General features: G+C 39.1%; 2 protein-coding genes and 1 long non-coding RNA gene across 5 annotated transcripts in view; 1 reads left to right on the top strand and 2 right to left on the bottom strand.

The window, feature by feature from the left end:
* Positions 1-391: 391 nt before the first annotated feature.
* On the bottom strand, positions 392-9,799 carry LOC147309679 (BLOC-2 complex member HPS3-like). Of its 2 annotated transcripts, XM_086268963.1 has the most exons (9): positions 9,749-9,799; positions 7,542-7,613; positions 7,128-7,221; positions 4,859-4,932; positions 3,805-4,001; positions 1,971-2,049; positions 1,638-1,752; positions 1,160-1,313; positions 392-1,079 (listed from the first exon to the last, which is right to left on the bottom strand). In XM_086268963.1, the coding sequence occupies exons 1-9, from the start codon at positions 9,797-9,799 to the stop codon at positions 971-973; spliced, it is 945 nt and encodes a 314-aa protein (XP_086125089.1). In that variant the 3' UTR covers positions 392-970. The 2 variants fall into 2 exon arrangements, 1 of the variants encoding a protein (XP_086125089.1); XR_015125663.1 differs by lacking the exons at positions 392-1,079; positions 1,160-1,313; positions 4,859-4,932; ... (1 more) ...; positions 7,542-7,613; positions 9,749-9,799 and adding an exon at positions 2,280-2,340 and having other exon boundaries at positions 1,971-2,059; positions 3,789-3,882.
* LOC147309680 (uncharacterized) lies at positions 8,263-9,432 on the bottom strand. The gene is made up of 3 exons (XR_015125575.1): positions 9,354-9,432; positions 9,065-9,123; positions 8,263-8,333 (listed from the first exon to the last, which is right to left on the bottom strand). It is a non-coding gene; the product is annotated as an uncharacterized LOC147309680 (long non-coding RNA).
* A 2,769-nt stretch (positions 9,800-12,568) lies between the features above and the next one.
* bcar3 (BCAR3 adaptor protein, NSP family member) overlaps positions 12,569-20,113 on the top strand; it is an 86,153-nt gene continuing 78,608 nt past the window's right edge. Inside the window, exons 1-2 of one of the 2 annotated variants that reach the window (XM_086269141.1) lie at positions 12,569-12,757; positions 12,877-13,082. The gene's annotated coding sequence lies outside the window, so the exon portion shown is untranslated. Of the gene's footprint in view, positions 12,758-12,785; positions 13,083-20,113 lie in introns of those variants that run through there. The other variant, XM_086269142.1, reaches the window with a different exon arrangement.

A 20,113-nucleotide genomic window follows, 5' to 3' on the forward strand; every position in this document is an offset into this window, starting at 1 on the left:
GTTTTCAGTTTTATTTGTCATATGCAAGTTAGCACAGGGTCAACATTGCAATGAAATGTGTTTGACGAGCAGCAGTCACTCAGCAGCATGGTACAGTAGAAATATAATAAAATATAATAAAATAAAAAATAGAAAAATAGTAAAGAGCAAAATATTAGAGAGACGTGGTAAAAGAGAAAAGATGACTAAATATATATGTATCTATAAATATAAATATATGTACACTAGTGATTAAATAAGAAAATCTTGAAAAGAAATATGACGGGAGGCCAAATGGGATGTTGCACAGGAATGAGCAGCAGAAAATTACAGTATTACTCAGACTTTTAATAGTCATATTGTCAGTTTTGGCCGACGGTCATGGGTCACTTCCACTAAAATAGCACGAGACTGGAGTAAAATGTACTTTATTAATGAGAACACATGGTGATACAGCAAAGAATCCAACCCTTCTGAAAAGCAAATGGCTTCCTGTTATACTCTACCTGATTCAGGTGAGCATCTGGAATAGACCAAGTCTGGGGGTCAGCAAACCAAAGGAAAACAAAACCCTCCCCATAAGAAAACCACTACAATATAACCAACACATCATAGACATATGAAGATTTGGAACAAGTCCTATAAATAATTCCATAACATATAAACTTCAGTCTCTTCTATATACATTAAAACAGCGGTCCCCAACCTTTTTTGCGCCACGGACCGGTTTATGCCCGACAATATTTTCACGGACCGGCCTTTAAGGTGTCACAGATAAATACAACAAAATAAAACTAGTACCGGTACCGGAAAAAAAGAAGATTTATTCATAACACACGTGAAAGACCCAGGAAAACAGAGTTAACGATAAAAACGATAACAAAATAACGATAAAAAAACGATAAAAACTCTGAAAACCATACATTTCACACCCGAGCCTCATCTCTCGACCAAACGACGGTCCGTGGCCCGGCGGTTGGGGGCCGCTGCATTAAAACACCTTAACCACACAGTTAGGTTTCAGCCCTCGCTGACTCAGAACAAAGTGAAGCTGCATCTCATCCATGCTGCATCCTTGGAAGAACTCTGGAGAAAAGTGCCTGCAGGACCGGAGGGAGTTCAGTCAAACCACAGCTGGGAGAAGTATTCTTAAGGAACAAACTCAGAAGTGCAGACACACCTGAAAAGAACGTAAGAAAGTGCATACTGCCTTCCTTCTTCCAGCCCGGTTTTTTCAATGCTAACTGGGATGTCGCAGTCTTTAGCTCGATCGCCAAGTAACTCCTGGTGTCTCGGAACAACCAGAAAGTCAGCCTGGTCTTCCAGATATTCTGCTGTGCATGCAGAAAGATCACAGATTGCATATCACAGGTCACTCCTACATTTGATAAAATGTCTCATGCTCTGCTTCATGTGGACAATGTAAAAGTATGAGCTTGAATGCATTTTTTATGTTGTTTTCTTAGTATTAAATCTGTAGAATAAAACCAAAAAGAATGTTTGAGAACTCTGTAAAAATGTCTAATTGTCAGCTTTAGTAATGTAATTCATATTCATAAAGGTCTCTGTACTCATCCCTTTCTAGTTAAAAAGAAAAAAAATCACCCTAAAGCCATAACTTAAAACACATTATAGAGCATTTACATGTGTGCCGTTACCGTTATTTGTGTCCAGTGGTTCCTCCAGGATTTGGGGTTCAGAGGTTTCATCCAGTTTTAATATCAAGACTTCCAGCTCTCCTTGCACAGCCACATATGTGTCGCACAGTGCCACCTAGCGGTCAAAATATTTAGGAAAAAAACAAAAACGAGGAAAAATGCTTAAGTTAGAAATTTCCCAGTACGACAGAAATTGTTCTCTTTCTCTCATTATGTAAATGCAAGCTATCCACTCAGAAAAGGCTTACATTTTTAAATATAAATAGGTGCAGTGAACATGGTTGATATAACAGTTTGACACAGTCACAGATAAAAATAAGTGAAGAAAAGCACCTGCTTAGGTGTGATTTTTGGAAGGTGCAGGATGACGGAGCGTTCAAAATCCAGGACGGAAAGATTCTGGCTGGAACTTGAAGACTGAGCTGTTGGTAGAAAACAGGCCTATTGAACAGAAGCTTTTTAGTCCTAATTCACATCTAATGTAAACTCTTTGCCATATGAAATAAAATACACACGGCTCATTGTAAGACATCCTTCTCTGATCAATGATCAGATGATGATTTGTAGATAGTTGTGATACAAAATGAGTGTTTGACTGAAAATATCTTAATAAATTAATAAATGTGTGTTTTTTTTAGTTACCTTGACTCTGACCGCAGCGCTGCCGAGTGTTTGGCCAGCTGCTCTGAAGACTCTGATTCTCCTGAGTTTCCTCCCAAAGAAACAAACATTATTCCAGTGTAACATAGTGTGTAGGTTATCAGTGAGTCTGCTCATTTTCGATGAAAGACGTTACCACAACATTTGATCTTTTTACAGCCATGTGATGGCCAAACCCGTGGCCACACTCTAAAAGTCGGTAACTTTTGTATTTTCATTCTTCATTTTGAACATAGTAATACATTTTAGTTTCCAATAACTTTATTGATTGGTTTGGATACATTTGTTCTATTTGTAAGCGCGCACATTTAGTTTACTTATGTATTCATACTACTTCATTTCTTTGCTTTCTGACTAACCTTTGTCCTTTTATTTCTTACCTGCTATCATCCCTGGGAGTTGCCGGACAAAAGATGGTAGCCAGGGGTTGAAACCATTAAATACAAGGGAAGATAATTGGACCACACCACTACTTCCTGCTGAAGGGGGGAATGTGTGTTTTCTTTACTTTAAAAACAAAGTATTTGTATTTAATTAAATATTTGAGTTTAGGGTTTAATGGGGTTTTTGGTTTCTTCTTTGGTGTTTAGTTTACTAACAAACTAGATTGTACTGCATCGTTTGTGATTTATGATTGTGTTTGTTTGTTACCCCTCATGTGTCACAATGGTTTGATCAGCCATTATATATACCCTTGTATGTCATTTCATGTTTAGGTCAATTATGTATGTTTGGGCAGTCATTTGGTTTGTTAAGGTTGCAGTCTTTGCCTGGGTTCAGTTTTGTTCCTTTGACCTCTTTTATGAGCTCAACATTTATTGCTTTTGTAAATATAATTTTTTGGGGTTAAATAAATGAAAACTATATTTTTCTAATAATTCCTGGGACTCCTCCTGTTTTTCAACTCGGTCCATCACAAGCCAGCTATTAAAATAAATGGTGTTAAGCTGCCACCTTAACAAAACCTTGTAAACGTACTCATCATATTTGGAAAATACTTTAAAATCTTCTAAAAAAAGAGTGCAAGTTATCAACAGTATGTGCGGAAAAAAAATCTTTATGTCCAAGACGTCATATTATATTGAAGAGATATTATTTAAAGCAGGGATGTTAAACATAAGGCGTGGGGGCCTGAATTGGCCCATTAAAGACTCCCATCTGGCACACAAAGCACCATATCACAAATCAGTACCACAAAATGGTGTATTGAATAAATGCAGCATCCATTCTGTCCTGAGTCCAGCATGAGAGGAAGACCAAAGCCCAACGGAGATGCTTAAGAAGCACTGAAATTACTGTGGAAGGCATTGTGGAGCAGCAGACAAAGGTTGAAGCACCTTGAAATCGACCCTTATCACAAAAAAAGTAACAAAAACTTAAATAAACAGTCTTTAACAAATTAAAGACATTATTGAATTGTAAATTTAAATGCAGATAAACTCCATAACGTCAATAAAGCAGGTAAACTTTGATTAAGAATTGAGTTCTTACCAGGTTCTGCTGGTTGTGTTGTCTCAACGTAAAGAGAACCAGAGTGTTCTCAGAGCCAACCAGCAGGTCTCCTCTAACCGGGCAGCAAGACACGGCAATGGACCGCTCTGACAGAGGGATCTCAATAATCTCCATCTGCACTCCACCCCACACAGATGCTCCACCCAGCAAGTGGCCCAACAAACGAACCCCAACGCGGGCTTTCTCCTCTGCCTGAACAGAGGGCAAATAAGGCATTAACATATTTCCCAGTGTGTAATTAGAAAACAGCAATATACATGACAGCTGCAGACTGCCTTTGGTGGAATATAATTTGCTTATTTCTTCTTGCTCTCAGCATAATTTATCCATAACTATGCACATGTTTAAACGCCCTTTATACCATTTGCTTTGACAGTCTGTCTCTAACATAGGTAAGCTTGGACATATGACCATTGAGACTGATTGAGGGTGCTCGTGACCTCAATTTGAAGGTTTTGTATAGTGTACTGCAATATGAAGATAACAGGATGTACAGTTCAAATGAAGACAGCTAGCTAGAGAGCTAGAACAATCTGACAACAACATCTGACTACCAGTTTCAAAAAATTCACAGTTTAAATCTGAGAGATAGTTTTTTCTTACAAAAGCTTATTATATTCCTTAGTTTAATCACATTAAAGCAACATAAGATTTATGTATGGAACCATAATTAAACTAATTCACAATGAGCCGAGTCAAGTTTGCCATTCCAAAGAAACGCATTGGAGATGATCTGCATCCATTAGAGCAGACTGATAGACTGACTGACTGATTATGTGTTAGCATCTATCTGCATTCGTAATCTAGATGCTAGTTATTTACAAACCTTTGCTACGCTTTGTGAGACTGACCGCAGTCACTGCTTGGAGACAGGTTGCATACCACCAGAGCGAGGTAATCCTAGTTAAAGGTGGTGTGCATTCAACCTCTGGGTAACCAATTGGTCACTGCAACTACTTGCCATCAACCACTTTTTCCCCTAACCACAAGGAGGTTTCTGTCCTATTTTTACTCTTGGGTGATTTGGACTCGAGATGGTTCTTGTGTACCTGGTAACGCCAGTTGGTGTATGCTCTCAGGTAGGTGGCATTGTTCTTTTCCTCAATGGTCACCAGGTAGTCTCCTAGAAGTGAGTGAGCACAGAGGAGGCAGTGATAAAACCCAAGATTTTTCAGTGTCTAGTGTCTTTGTTTTTGATGCCTTTCCAGTTTACACTGTCATCACTTGAAGCCATTTTGCTCACATATGGGAGACAGACAGCAAAAAAGTGAATGTCAGTACTAGAGATGGCACGATACCACTTTTTTATGTCCGATACCGATATCATAAATTTGGATATCTGCCGATACCGATATGAATCCGATATAGTGTTTTTTAATCAACAAAACTGTTTTTTAAAATATCTTGCTGCATTTTGCAAGTCTGCAAGTTCATACTCAAGTTTAAAACAACAACTACACTAAAGCTATTCTGTTATACCTGTATACAAAAAAAATATTTCATAGTTCAGCAATACTGATCAATCTAATAAACTTAGACCTACACCATTCTCCCTATTCTGGTATTTTAAAGAGTACTTAGCGTAAATATTAAGCAACCTAACTAATAGGGTTCCAACTCCCAGCAACAACAAAAATAAATAAATAAAAAATAGGGAACCACCCCTCACGCTCCACCTCATGATGCTTAATCGACGTAATCAACCTTAATTTGATGCAGTGTGAAAAAAAATGCACAGAAATATTAAATAGATTCAACATCTTTCTTCAACAAAATTGCAGACTGCACAGATGGTACCTTCCCAAAGGAAAAAGTACTATAGCTTATGTAGAATAAGGAGGGGATGTTTTTCTCATTATCATTTAATATTTTAATATGTCATTATTAGTTCCTTAGAAGTATATAACCAGCTTTGCATTAAGCATAAATTGAAGTTTTTGATCTTATATTATTCTTTGCATTACAGTGATGGTGATAACTTTAATTTGATCTTTCTTACAGGTACCAGAATAATAACATGATTTTCCATTGCAGATGTAACCATGATCATTCCATACACATTGCAGTTTGTTGCTCATTTTAGAGTTGTGCTCAAGGTAATTAAAGGTTAAAAGCTACAGCCAGCGCGAGTCTGGCTGATCTATGGAGGGCAAAGGCTTTGAGCTTGGAAGGCCGCACGCGCTTACACAGCACTTATAAGATGTCATTCTTGGTGATTTTGTGCTTAGTCATGTTTTAATATGTTTTAAGTAGAAGTAGCTGATCCAGCAATATTCATTTAATATTATATACTTGATTTAGAGCAATACACACTGATGGTCTTAATAAATGAAAGAGTCCTTGTAGTTGCCATGTTGTGTCTCAGCAGGGTACAGACGGTTCCAGGAGAAGGGGGGCAGTTAGCGTCTGCCCTCGGGAAGGAGACAATGTTATTCTTTGTGTTAAATAAAATAAAAAGTACTATAGGGTATATATATTAGACTTAATAGTCACTATATACAGTAATTGACTTCTATTCGTTTTACATCAAATTAAAACTTTGGGTGTCAGATAATTATTTATTAAAAGCTAGACATTTTAAATGAGAATAAGAAAGAAAAGTATGTCTTTGTGCCCCCTTTTCCCAGTTAATGCCCTATCGGCCCCCCTGGCTAAACTTTGCTAGATCCGCCCCTGCACAGTTACCAGCGTCAGCTACGTAGAAAAGATCCTGGTGTAGAAAGTAATATTAAATAAATTCTAACAACAGCTTATCAAGCTTAAATGTGCTGCTGTTGTTCAGCCGCTGGTTTCCTCTTTCTGGTGCAAAGTGGGCCAAAAACAAACAAGAAAGACGGACTCGCTACAGAAAAGCCGATCAGCTGATCATTTAAGCAGTTTCACGATTGAAGTAGCAGCCGGAGAGCAAGAGGCAGTCGCTCGTTAAGCTTAACGTGGGAATGCTTTACAAACATTCAGAGATGGACTTACACACTTGCTTTACTTCTCTCGGGGATAACTTTGTCGGAGATGAAATGCCAGGTTGCTAGCGAAGCTCCAAATGCTATCCAGACCACCGACAGGTCCCGCATGCCACAGCCGCTCTATCACGTGATGCATACTGCTCCGACGTGCTAACGTTCTGAGGTGAGTTACGGCGTGTTGCAAGTTTTGTGAGGTGCTTTCGTGATATTTAATGGATCGGATTACATTTTTTATTTTTCTCCGATATCCGATCCAGTAATTTAGGTCAGTATCGGACCGATACCGATACGTAATATCGGATCGGTCCATCTCTAGTCAGTACAGAGGGCAGAGAAGGACAGGAAATGTCTTTACCTATCTTGCTATGCTGGATGCTCCTCACAGCGCCCATGGTGGAAAAGCGGCAGATGAGGGGGCAGCCCTCCACCTCCACATTGTACGCCTCCACCTGGATTCAGTTCAGCACAACAGTGTCAGGCTACTACAAAGGGTTAGTTACTAAATGCTTAAGTAAGATGAGGAAGACAAAGCATCAATAATAACCTTTGAGCATGATGTAATTCAAGTGGTCTGGAGCGAAATTAACTCGTCCCAGTGGAGTTAACGGGACTGATATGCCCTCAAATACCTTTGCACATCTGGTGGGAGAGGCTTAACACAAAACTGACTATTTTATCTTATTTTGCCTCGCTACCACCAAAGTCATTACTAAAATAAATACATTTTTAAAAAGGTCACAAACTGTAAACATAAGCACATTAAAGCAACCTTGCATCCTCCAGTCGCCACCACAAAAATAGCTCCACCTCCACAGCAGACCAGTCCGGGTTCCTTCTCCACCTGAGCCACAGAGTGGGAAAGCAGTGAAGACGAGAGCATAGGTAATAAAACACGGCTGACATGGGATCAGCGTAGACTTGTAGTCAAGACCGCCTAATCCGAGACCAAGACAAGACCAAGACCAGAGGGTATCGAGACCAAGACAAGACCAAGACCAAGACCAAGTTGAGACGAGACCAAGACCGAGACCGAGTCGAGACGAGACCAAGACCAATACCGAGACAAAAAAAGTCTTTAAACTGCAGCCAGATGCTATTCTATATACATATGCAGCAAGGCAGAACAAAGTCGGGCCTGTATCAAGACACAGGGACTAAACCCCAATTCAACCAGACCCAGAACTGATCCAGAATTAAAACAGGACTACAACAGTTACCAAGACAGAACCAGAATCAGAACTAGATGATAGTAGCACTAAAAATCATCATAGACCTGCACTACACTTATTTTTTAATTCTACCAAAGTACAATATTTAGATTGAGAAAAGTTTATATAATTATTTAGCCTCGTTGTGCAAACAAGCCTGCAAAACTTAATAAATATAGAATTTGAAAAGTAACAAATGGTATCTAAAAACAAACACTAGGTACTAGATACATGTTCTGATGAGTTTTGGCAAACAACCATTTGACTAACATGTGTGTCTCACCTGCTCTTGTTCCATCTCTGTTCTGTCGTCATTCTCTCTCCCTCTCTGCTCCTCTCTCTCACTCTTTGTGCTGACAATCAAGCCAAACACCAACATCATCAAATATACAGTTGAAACCAGATATTTACATACTCTTCAGATAAAAACACAAACACTTTTTTAATTGTAACATCAAATCAGACTAAATGTTTATTTTTTTAGATTGATAGATATAAAAAACATATTTGTTAACTTTAAGAGTAAAGAGAGAAACTATCTGTATTTCTTAATTGCAAATGGCACCAAATTGTATTCAAATTGAGCCACACTTATGGAGGTCTAATTCTTTTCCTGGTGTTTTGGTTGACATCTCTTGATTTTCCCATGTCAAAGAAACAGGCTCTGTGTTTTGCCTTATATGCATCCACAGCTGTGCCACCAGTTTACTCACATGGACTCTACTAACCTATCAGAAGCTTCTTCAGCTCAGAATGGAATTGTCTGGAGTTTTCTTATTAATTAACAATAAACTTAGTGTATATGTACTCCTAAATTTGATGAAAGTGATTAAAATAGACAGCTCCCTCTTTTTATTCTGACATTTAACTAATTCAAAAGATATTTCAACATGTATTTATCTAAAACAAAAGTTTACTCTAAATTGATGTTTAACAGTAAAAAAAAGTTTTTATGTTTTCTCCATAAAGTGTATGTAAATATCTGGTTTCAACTGTGAATATCCTGCTGTGTATTGAAATTCCTCTTGTTTTGCATAGATATACTGAACAACATCCAAAGTATAATATATAAAATAACATCTACCTGAGTTTTTTCTTTGAAAGAAGCTCCTTATGTCCATTGTTGTGTTCATCAGTACACAACTGAAACCGATTTAGAGAGTTTGTTTAGCCGTGGAGGGAAACAACTGAAAATATGAAATGTAAGCTAAGACTCTAAAAAATCAGCATTGCTGTTCGGCTTTTTATTTATCCATTTGTTGATTCACTCGAAGAGCAAGTAACGCAACCAAGTGATCAGTTTGATATCAATCTTTTGTGATACACCGTCATATTTACATTATTAGTTAAGTACGAATGATTTGCTTTGGTACCTGGTCAAACTTAAGCTCTCCTCTGTCTGCAGCAAATTCGCAGGCAGCAGCTTCTCCCCCCTCGCTCACATGGGTGCTGTGCTCAGTCGCCTAGTGCCTGAGCTCGGATCATACCAAAATTAGGGGGAATTTACGACGGTGTGCTCTGTGCTTCGTGTGTTGTTTTTGGGCTTAAGCCCAGTAAGCCCCCCCCCCCCGCTCCGCTGATGGTTGACTCCAAATCTCCCGAACACTATGTCGATTTGAGAACGCAAGACCGAAACAGCGAGACCAAGACCGAGACCAAGACAAAAGTCCGTCGAGACCAAGACGAGACCAAGACCACGTAAAAGTGGTCTCGAGACCGGTCTCGAGACATCCAACTCTAGATCAGCGTCAGTCAGGTTTCACTTTACCTGCACAATCTGCTGAGAGGAGAAAGGATGGCAGTTGTAGACGTGCACCATGTTTGGTCTTCTGGCAAGAGGACTCTGTACAAGGTGGAAATTTAAAACAAGAAAAAAAACCCCAAAACATTAGTTAAGGTGCTTCATTCTTACTTTATCTGTGTTTCTCAGAGGCTTCATCCATCAGGGTAAACAGGACTACTACAAGAAAAGGGATGCACTTAGTCTCAGGCGCTGGATTGTTTATCGATGAGGACTGATGCCATCTGGAAAGTTTTTCCTTTATTTGACACATTGGGCTAATTTGCATACTTGCACATATAATTCTCGTGCAGTTTTTTTTTTTTACTTTTTACACATAAACATCATATCACACACACATGAATTTCACACGAAAGTGTACTTCCTCCATTTCTTTGGTAGATATTTTTTGGCGTTTACTAGGAAAAGTTGTTCTTTTTTTACTGATCTGCAGGTCTGCGTCACAATTCAACTTACTTTTGACCAGTGAATTAGGCTAAAAAAACTTTCTGCAGACTTTCTCTCAAACTTTAACATCAGTCAGGGGGGGAAAGGCGAAACTATCGCAATTAAATCTCAGAGACCTGCGGGAACAACACGGTTGTAATAAAGGTAAAAAGAAAAAGAAAAAACACACTACAAACCTCTGTATTCTTTTTCTTTTTTTGCCTGTCCCATTTGGTTCTTTAGCCATCAGAATTGTTGTCTGAAGACCAACAAGGATACCCAATGGATTTACTTTGCCAAATGGATCATCGTGGCATTGCCGTATTGGTCCATTTGGTCGATCTTTGTTTTTATTATTTATTATATTTTATTTTCAGATGTTACAGACGGGACAGACATGAGTGAGGGATAGGAAAGGGAGAAAGAAAGAGGAAGGAAAGGAAAAACAGAAGGGGAGAGGGACAGTGAGAAAGGGGGGGGAGAAAAAAAATCATACCCCTACTCCAAGGCCCTGCATGTGTGGGTGGTTGTGGTGGAGCGGGAAGAGGGAGGCAGCTGGAGATGGGGAGGGAAGGAAGGGAGGGGCAGGTAACCCCTCCCTGGGGCCAGCTCCCCCGCTGACCCCAGTAGGCACTCCCACACTCCGCGACCCGCCAGGGAAAGGGGGCCCAGGCCCATCCAGACCAGGGCCCAGTGCAGCAGCGCCCCCCGCGACCCTGAAAAGGATAAGCGGTAGCGAATGGATGGATGGACACTTTGTAATTATCACGGATTTATTTTTACATTGGTGACAGAATTATTTTATTATGTATTTATTTTGTAACTTGTCAGATCAGATCAGTTTTATGTTGCCGTTTTAGGTGAATGGAAAGAATAAGGTGATGTTATATTTTATAGAATCAATAATCAACTTCCAAAGGATGAAAATTAAATAAAAGAAAACATTTAACAGATTTGAACATGACAGCAGATATCCAAAGGGGGGCTACCATCATATCTGCCCTCTAACCTCTGTATCTGTAGATAACCTACAAAGGGGCACCAGATATAGTGAATCAGTGATTGATTACCTCTGTGAAATAGTGACTGTATCTCTAAAGGGACAGCTGAAAATATTTCAGAAGTCTTTTGGCACCATTTTACCTGATAATACATACATTTTTCTATTTCCTCTCTGCCTACTCTTGAGAACTACTCGTGGTACACTATTAACTATTTATTCAAATTTCATCAGTTCAAAAGACTCAGAACAAAATAATTTCCACATATTTGGAAAAGCAGTTTTCCAGATGAAATACATAACATACAGTGCAGATTAGGACTGTATACCAATAATGTTTCTATAGCCATTTAAATATATGACTTTCAAAGCTCAACGTTAGTGGAGTAAAGGTAGTGCTACTTTGGAAAGAACCATTTCAATTTGTGGCTTTCCATTTTCCTCCACAAGATGGCATCGTCCCTTCTTAAATACTACACGATTATTCCCAGTTGTTGCCCAGTAATACCAGTACTTAGATATTGTGATGCAAAGAGCCGTATGCGTTTTGGGATCAGCCCCTCTTGAGGGATTGTTGCTGATTCGCTTACGTTTCTTGATGAATTGATTTGCTATATTTTGTAACTTAAAAACCGTCAGATTTAGTTTCAATCAAAAAGTGTAACGTGAGGTGACAAATACAACAAACAAACAACAACGCAGAACAAAAACTCACGTATAAAGTTAAGTGGTTTTAGTTCAGTCTTTATTTTGAAGACGGAAGTCTTTTATTTTGAAAGGAAGACGATTTCGCCAGAAAGTAGCAGACGAAACATGAAAGTTAGGGAGACCAGGTGGAAACGTACATTTAATTAAGTTATTAATTCTATTTTTCTTAAAAAAAATAAAATAAAGTCTACAATGTGAACAAGGTATATACAACTTTAGAGTTGGCTAATGACTATTTGTGGGTTGATTTTGTTTCACCTTTTATGTCCAGGTTTAAACCAATGACTATAGAAAACAGTTTTCTACAGTCATTGGTTTAAACTTAATTTGAAAAGGCGCCCGGTTGATTAGCATGTAAATTATCAGGATGTCTAAGCCGGAATGCTAACTAGCTACTGCGTTCGAAAGTTTTGTATCCGTTTAAATATTTTACTTTTAATTTTGCTTACCTTTGCTCTTGAAAATAAATACATCGCAAATGGTGCTAACTGTACCACCTGCAAGTGACTCAGTAATCAAGTCTGCAACCCAATGGCCATAATTAGATTTAACTTACACTCAAAACCCCGAAAAGTCTCGTGTAACCTAAACGTTTGATGATATTTTAATCGGGGGTTTATTTAGATCATAATTTAAAAGAAATGACGGTGCAGAGAAACAGAAACGCCTCTAGCCTTCACAGCGGATAACACGCACACGGGTTCCTTTTCTGACAGAGCAGGACACCCTTTAAGTCCTGCTCCTCCACCCTCCAAAGACAGTGCTGCCGGAGGGCTTTTCCAGCCAATTAGCACCACCTTGATTTGCATTTGCCCCGCCTGGTCCTGCCACAGCATCAGAAGGTAACTGTAAGGTAGCCAACGAAGCGCCACTTTTACATGCCTTTTAATTGGCACTAGAGAAATAAAACGAAGACGCGTACTGTAGTTCAATTTTTCGTTGTCTGCTGCGGTCCTGACAGATACTCCGGGGTCGGGGCTTTTCTCTGACTGTAGTAACTGAAATGGATGATACCATCTGCCCGCTAAGACTACACCGTCCCAAAACCAGGGTGCTGTAATCAGTACTCTGGCAGTGGGGGTCTCCTATCAGCTTTGCATTACATCCCCAGCAGATGTGCAGGCTGCAGGCAGCAGCCCGTCTGTGTCGCTCTGCAACTCTCTCAAGGTAAGACTGGTGTATGGGCACTTTTACCTTTAGGATTATTTGTTGCAAAAAAGCGAGAGAAATACGGTAAAGCTCCGGAGAGTCTTAACCATTTAAATCCCTTCTAATCGCTGCACTGAACTAGTGTGCATGTTTGAACTGCTAGGAGTTAAGACTTTGTGTGCTTGGAGGTGAAAGTGAAGCAGAACTGTTTTGCACTCACTTCTTTAACTTCTTTTACTGTTTTTCTAAATTGGCTTTTTAATGTAACTATTAAGTTACAATTATTGCAGGACACATTCAAGTTACATGGCATAAAAACTTCCTCACAAATATCCCTCAAACACTGGATGGTTTTGTTTTTTTAATAACATGCTGAGGACATTTTGCTGTATTTAGCAAGAAAGATGAAACTGCAGAACTGCTAAATTCCACACAAGTAATAACTAGCTGTAAATTATCCTGGGTACATATCTGCAGTCATGTTTTATAGGCTAGAAATCTGTTGGCTCAGAGCTCATGAAAGCATTTCAGAGATTCAACCAGGGGTGTAAAATTAAACCCAACACACACCTTTAAGCGTGAAACAACTCTTTATGATATTAATTTAAATCACATATCAATTGTTGTCAGTCAAGCTGTTATAAGTATTGTCTTTGAGGGAAAGAGTGCAGTGTAGGTGATCCTTTACTGGAAATTGTGTACTTTTATGGGCTTAAATTACACTAAGTATTTTCCTCTTTCCCTTGAGGGTTGTAAAGATGCTTGTATTTAAATACTCTAATAAATCAGTGTAAATTTGCATCCCATAAAACGCTGAAATCATCTTGGGAGAAGAGAATGAAAACTTTGAATGAAATGTAACTTTTGGAGGCAAAAATCCAAACCAAATGAAAGTTGCTGGTATTGTGGTGCAGTGTGATAGTAACTTTTCTCTTTGGACCAGGAGGACAGTGAAAGTCTTTCAGCGTTTCGTACAAATAAGATGTTTGCTGTTGTGTGGCTACTTAGCTGCAAGCCTGGCCTTGCTCGATATGCAGGTGTGTGTGATAACTTGATGACGTTGTTAAATTCACATATCCCCTTGGGCAGTGGTTTAGCGTCGGCACACATATACGCGTTCACAAAATCCTGGCAGCTGCCAAGCAGATTTAATTCTGTTTCTTTGAGACGGGACTGTAGAGCAAATGGATAGAAATGCATAGATGATGGTAGGGAGGACAGCTGGAAATGAAAAGGATGCACAAACATGACGTGAGGAGGATGAGGAAAACACAGATGATGAAAGAAAATGAAGAGAGGGGAAGTAGATGGAAAACAAGAAGTTTTTCTAAAAGAAAATAAAGTGAAAGGGGAGAGACTCAAAAGTATTTTTGCAGACTAAGAGGAGAACAAGCAACAAGAAAGCTTTTTTGATTTTGTCCTACTATGGTAACTCATTGACTTCTCCTCATCTGTTATATTTCTTCTGCTTCTATAGTTACTGTAACCTACAGATAAACATGTTTTGAAGGCGGCTTCAGACTTGTTCTTAAGGCGAGCACCCGACCACAGGGAGAAAATGATATTCCACATCATTCACATATTTATTTTCACACCTCTGAAGAGGTCGGGGAGTTTTTTGACTAACTATAATGTTGCCTGCATTTCAGTGCACAGTTCAAGTTTCAGTGAACACATTCAAAGCGAGTAAATTGGTGTTTATGGTGCTCACATTATAGATGTATGGTTTTTCTACTTGGTTTTTGATGTGCTGCAGACATTTATGCCAGGTAAGCCCTGCAAAGCCCAAGTATTGCAAATGTACCCTGCATTGAGCTGCAGTGATGCAAAGCAATGCTGGCAAGCAGCTGAGATCAGTAATGAAAAGATGCATGCGTGGTGTGTAATTTGAAATGGGGGAATCAGTTCTGTTAGATGGCTGGATCTGCCATCTGTGATAATTTCCAGTTGCAAATGACTGCATGTTTGAGTTTACAATAAATACTGAAAGATGGGAGCTGCCTGGGTCCAACTGTTTGTCTTCCAGTAACGCATTACCATAACTAAGGGTAGGTGTTTTACAAATAGCACACCATATAGAAACAATAGAAAAAATAAGGTTTTCTTTTCCTTTTTATAATAGCAAAAGTTTGTTTTAATACCTCATTATTATGATTATGTCTCTTGCTATGTATTGCTTCTATAAGTGGCCCCACCCTTTTTAAAAAAAACTAAAATTCCCCCAGTTGTTTTTGCATTTTTCCAGCTAATAGCATAGTAGCATAAAGAGTATGACATTTGAAAAATGTGCAAAGTGAGCTGAAATTGGTGGATGCGTTTCAGCAGACAAACGTGAAGAAACCTTACCTGCCACCTGGAATGTTGGCCTTTTGTTCTATGTGAGGGGAAAGCATCTTCTCTCTGCCCAGTGCCCTTCATTTAAAATAATCAAACACTTTGCTGCGATGCTGAGTAACAGGAGCTGGAATTGCCTTGGTGATGATGCTGATGTTATTTTTGCAGCTTAATTCAATTGGTTGGATTGTGTCAGTCTAATGTGATTGGCAAAATGGATGCCCTTGGAGTATAAAAGGCAGCCAATACAGGCTTTAGACAGTGGCTGGGGGGGAAAGGGAAATTGTCCTCTAATGCTGTCTTGGCTTCTCTGGCCTTTGAATTTGTTGTTTGCCATAGCTGCTTTGGTATTCGGTAAGTATCTATCAAATAGCCTGGCCTCTTTAGATCATACAGCAAGGGAGACTATTTATATGCTATAGTAAAAATGCATGCTGTGACAGCGCCCCAGAGAAATGTGGTCATGGGAAACAGCTGAGGTCAAACCAACAGGAAGTGGAGAGGAGAGGAAGAAGAACTCTCAAGGGACAGAGTGTAGTTTTCTTGATGGTGAACTTGTTGCCTGGTTCTACTGGAAATTCCAGTATGATTCTTTACTGCTCACTTTATTTGTACTCATGTGCTGGTTTCTTCTGAGCTTTTATGTTCTGGCAGCTCTATTGGGAATATGCTAGCAGATCCCATTCTTTGTATATTAAAGAAAAATGTAGAAAAGACATCCCAGAAATTTCTGATGAGACCTTTCTCTTTGCCCAGTTGTTGTCATCTCTATCGAACTGCCTTATGAAGGCAAGAAGGGCATGCAATATATGACGTTTTTCCCCAACTTATCCAACTCCCTTAAACCTCCACCACAGTTTTCAGATTTGTTCCTAGATTTTGGGATCATCTGGAAAGACTCTGTTATCTTCCAGCAGCCATGTGGAGCCTTGTAAAATCTTTATGAGATAAACCACTCGCAATATCTGGGAGAAGCCTCAACACTTTAAAATGATATACAGCTGTTCAATAGTCTACGCTACTCAGTTGTTACACGAAGCATCTGGCTGAAAGATGCAGTGAAAAGGTCTTGATATCAGTAGTAGACGGGGTGTGGCCAACACTGGTTCACTAGCATCCTTGTACTGCACAAGCTCAGTTAACCCAGTCATTAAATTTCCAAGACTGGATGGCAAATTTTTATAGTAACCACGTTACGTCGACCTTTCTCGATCTGTTAACAAGCGAAAGTGAAATGGACAGTTTGTGAACCTCACTTAGATCAATTTCTGTTTGTTCTTGCGAGTTGCTTCACATAAAGCATGCTAGAAAAGTAGATTAAAATTGGGAACAAATTTAAAAAGCTTATGCTAGTGATCTCATAATGTGGTTTTAGAAAAAAACCTCTCAACGAGTTTTAAGCCTCTGGATTGTCTGCTAATGTATCATAAACTGGATGACTGGACAGTAGTAATATACCTATAGCTTTTTTGCCCCCACCCCCGCGGGCATTTCCCCCCCTCCCCTATCCCCCGCCGCGTCCATGTGCGTGTGCACGTGCGCGAGAACGGACTTTTTGCACGTGCATGTGGGTCCAGGGGTCATATGAGTTCACATGTGTTTAATAGCGTATTATTTAATGAAACCATTATGTGTTTTAATTAAACTCTTTTTAAAGGATTGTATAGGTCTCAGAGTTCTGTTATTTAGACATAGATGATTTAATTGAACTACTTTAGGGGTATTTTAACTAGTTAGGAGCCTTTTGCATTTTCTTCAGTGCTATTTAGGAGCAAATAGTTTTCAAACAGAGGGCCGCAAATAACAGGTATCCCTTTAGAAATAAACAGTGATACTTCTAAAAACCGGGTATTCCCACACAGCATTTAATTTAGCTAGTTTAGGAAGATTTCACTTTTCTAATAGTTTCACAGGCTAGTAGTTTTTAAATAGAGCACCACAAACAACATGTATCCCTTTAGAAATAAACTGTGATACTTCTAAAAGTACATATTCACACTAGCGCTGTATCAACCTCAATGTGGCTTTAATGCAACTAGTCTTATAATTATCTACTAGTCTGCAACAGTTGGACTCGATGATTACACATAGATGATTTAACTACTTTAGAGGCATTTCACTTTTCTAAAAGTTTCACAGGCCAATAGTTTTAAATAGAGCACCGCAAACAACATGTATTCTTTTAGAAATAAACTGTGATACTTCTAAAAACACATATTCACACCTAGGCGCACTCTGTAACAGTTAGACAGAGGGGGTACAGTTAGGCTCCCAACAGTCTGTAAAAAGGGATGAAGCAACAAAAGAGGAGCCCTTATCAAGAGTATCCCAGCCCAAAGGTGTTTCTTCACAAACAGTTAATGGCTTTAATGCAACTAGTCTTATAATTATCTACTAGTCTGCAACAGTTAGACTCGATGATTACACATAGCTAATCAGAGGGGGTGCAGTTAGGTGCCCAACAGTCTACAAAGCAACAAAAGATGCTCCTTATCAAGAGCATCTCAGCCCAAAGATGTTTCTTCACAAACAGTTAATGGCTTTAATGCAACTAGTCTTATCATGTCAGAGGCCAACAGAAACCATGTCCAACAGAGTCTCCAAAGGCCTGCCACCTTTCTTCCTTACATCATGCTCTTTTATCTCTACATCTCAGAGGTCAACTGAAAGTAGCCCCACCTATATAAAAACACCCCATCAGACACACAGTATCTTCCACACTACTTCACAACTGCCGCAAGGTATATCATTTTAACTTTTTATTTTTTCACTTGAACGTGCGTTGGAGCCGACTTTGCTAACCACACAGAGCGTTTCTGGCAGTCGGGCGTTGCTTATACAATAGAGAAAAGCAACAATACAGAGTGTTTCTCTGCTCCAAGAAATCCGAGGGCCTTTCACAAGGTAAGCATGTCTGTTATACCCAGGACATAAATGTCTGTATGTCAGTGCTAATTATTCAAAACCTGTTTTAAAACGTGACACATATGTTGTCCGAAAACATTTCCTCCAAATTTGCAAAGTTACTGATTTAAAAAAATATATATTTTCGAATTTTTAGTTCCATGTCAAACATATGATAGACTCTTGAGCATATTCGTATAGCTAAATTCACAATGGTATAACCGTGCTAAATAAAAGAGGCCCAAGCACCAATGCACTCTAATCCACTCCGCTAAACTGTATGTTGATAAGTACATGAAGCGTACCTCTACCTCTACAGCTGAAAACAGTTTGTATCCGCACTCTGAGGGTCTGCTGAATTGTTTTTAATACGAACAGCAGATGATGAAATCCTGTTTATTGTAGAAACTGTCCCTAAGCTATTGTTGCTCATACTTACTGAGGTCCCTAGCTACTTCCTTACTATGTCAGTAAACTTCTTTGAAAAGGAAGCTGTTGTAGATTTAAAGAAACATCTTAATTGAAGCAAAGGCAAAAAAAAAAACTGGAATGAATTTTATGTGACTGTTCATATTAAAGCCAACAACAAGTGAAAATCCCCCCCCCCCCTCTCTCTCTCTGTCTCTCTCTCTCTCTCTCTGTCTCTCTCTCTGTCTCTCTCTGTCTCTCTCTCTCTCTCTCTCTGTCTCTCTCTCTCTCTCTCTGTCTCTCTCTCTCTCTCTGTCTCTCTCTCTGTCTCTCTGTCTCTCTCTCTCTCTCTCTCTCTCTCTGTCTCTCTCTCTCTCTGTCTCTCTCTCTCTCTGTGTGTGTGAGTGTGAGTGAGTGTGTGCCCTCACAGAAGGAAGGTCACAGCAGGAGCTTTTCTCTAACGCATTACCAATCAGTTTTTCACAAGAAGTGTAGCTCATACAATGGTATAAGTGTATTCTTTGCGATACTTTATAAATATGAAACTAAAGATTTTGAGTTCGTGCACATTGTGAAGCAAGAATCTAAATATCTGTGTCACAATGATTTCTATAAAAGCGTGTTGTTTATGGGGATAATGCAACAAATCTTTTGTGCGTCCTATTAATGATCAATGGTAATTGAAGAGGAACCCTGACTCAGGACATTTTCATGACAAGTGACAGCGCAGACAACTACTAATGAGAGAACATGTTTTATCATCATAAACACGATCATATGAAGCATCGTTAAAGTGTCACTTCAGTAATGTTGACTCATGCTTTTAATAATGACTTTAAAACACTAAACTCTAATTTCTGTGGTTTATTTTAAGTTTACAGAATATAACATGTGGTAAGACGACGAGTTTTACTTCTCACTGTCCGTGTTATGTGTATCTATTTATCATGTGTGCTACTTTGCTCTGTGGACTGTAAAATGTTTCATTGTGTTCATGAAATAAACCAGACTTTCACCGTCTGCATCTTTTACTGTTTTTCTGCTTTTGTTCACTCCAAGTTTGACAAAACCTACAGATATCCAGAGTTAACCCACTAACAATGTGGAGCAGTCACATTTAGCTGCTTTTTCCCTGAACACAACCAACTGAGAGAAACGCCTGTAGGCCTCACTTTGGTCATTTGAACGCTGAAGGAGATTTGTTCCATAGACACATACTAGTGTTTCCTGCACTACTATGTTCTATTTAAATCCAGATTCCTTTTATAGTTTGCAGTGAAATTTGTTAAACCATTGCTTAATGGGACAGAAGTACAAGTCACTCTTTACTAACACATTTGTAGATACGTTTATTGCTGAACAACGCAGCTAGCAGTCTCACACACTCTTTAGGTTTTTCAAGT

The sequence above is a fragment of the Aulonocara sp. 'chitande type north' Nkhata Bay genome, linkage group LG17 (assembly GCF_057382095.1).
Source record: "Aulonocara sp. 'chitande type north' Nkhata Bay isolate Kocher_YH1m ecotype deep benthic linkage group LG17, A_spYH_male_GT1.1, whole genome shotgun sequence".
In the NCBI taxonomy this organism is placed as follows: domain Eukaryota; kingdom Metazoa; phylum Chordata; class Actinopteri; order Cichliformes; family Cichlidae; genus Aulonocara; species Aulonocara sp. 'chitande type north' Nkhata Bay.

Excerpts from the sequence above, each read along its gene's own strand:
- LOC147309679 (XM_086268963.1), bottom strand. The coding sequence starts at position 9,799 with ATGGTGCACGTCTACAACTGCCATCCTTTCTCCTCTCAGCAGATTGTG. Across the intron at positions 7,222-7,541 it reads TGGCGACTGGAGGATGCAAG|GTGGAGGCGTACAATGTGGA; the intron begins GTTGCTTTAATG and ends AACTGAATCCAG. Across the intron at positions 1,314-1,637 it reads ACCACTGGACACAAATAACG|CAGAATATCTGGAAGACCAG; the intron begins GTAACGGCACAC and ends CTGCATGCACAG.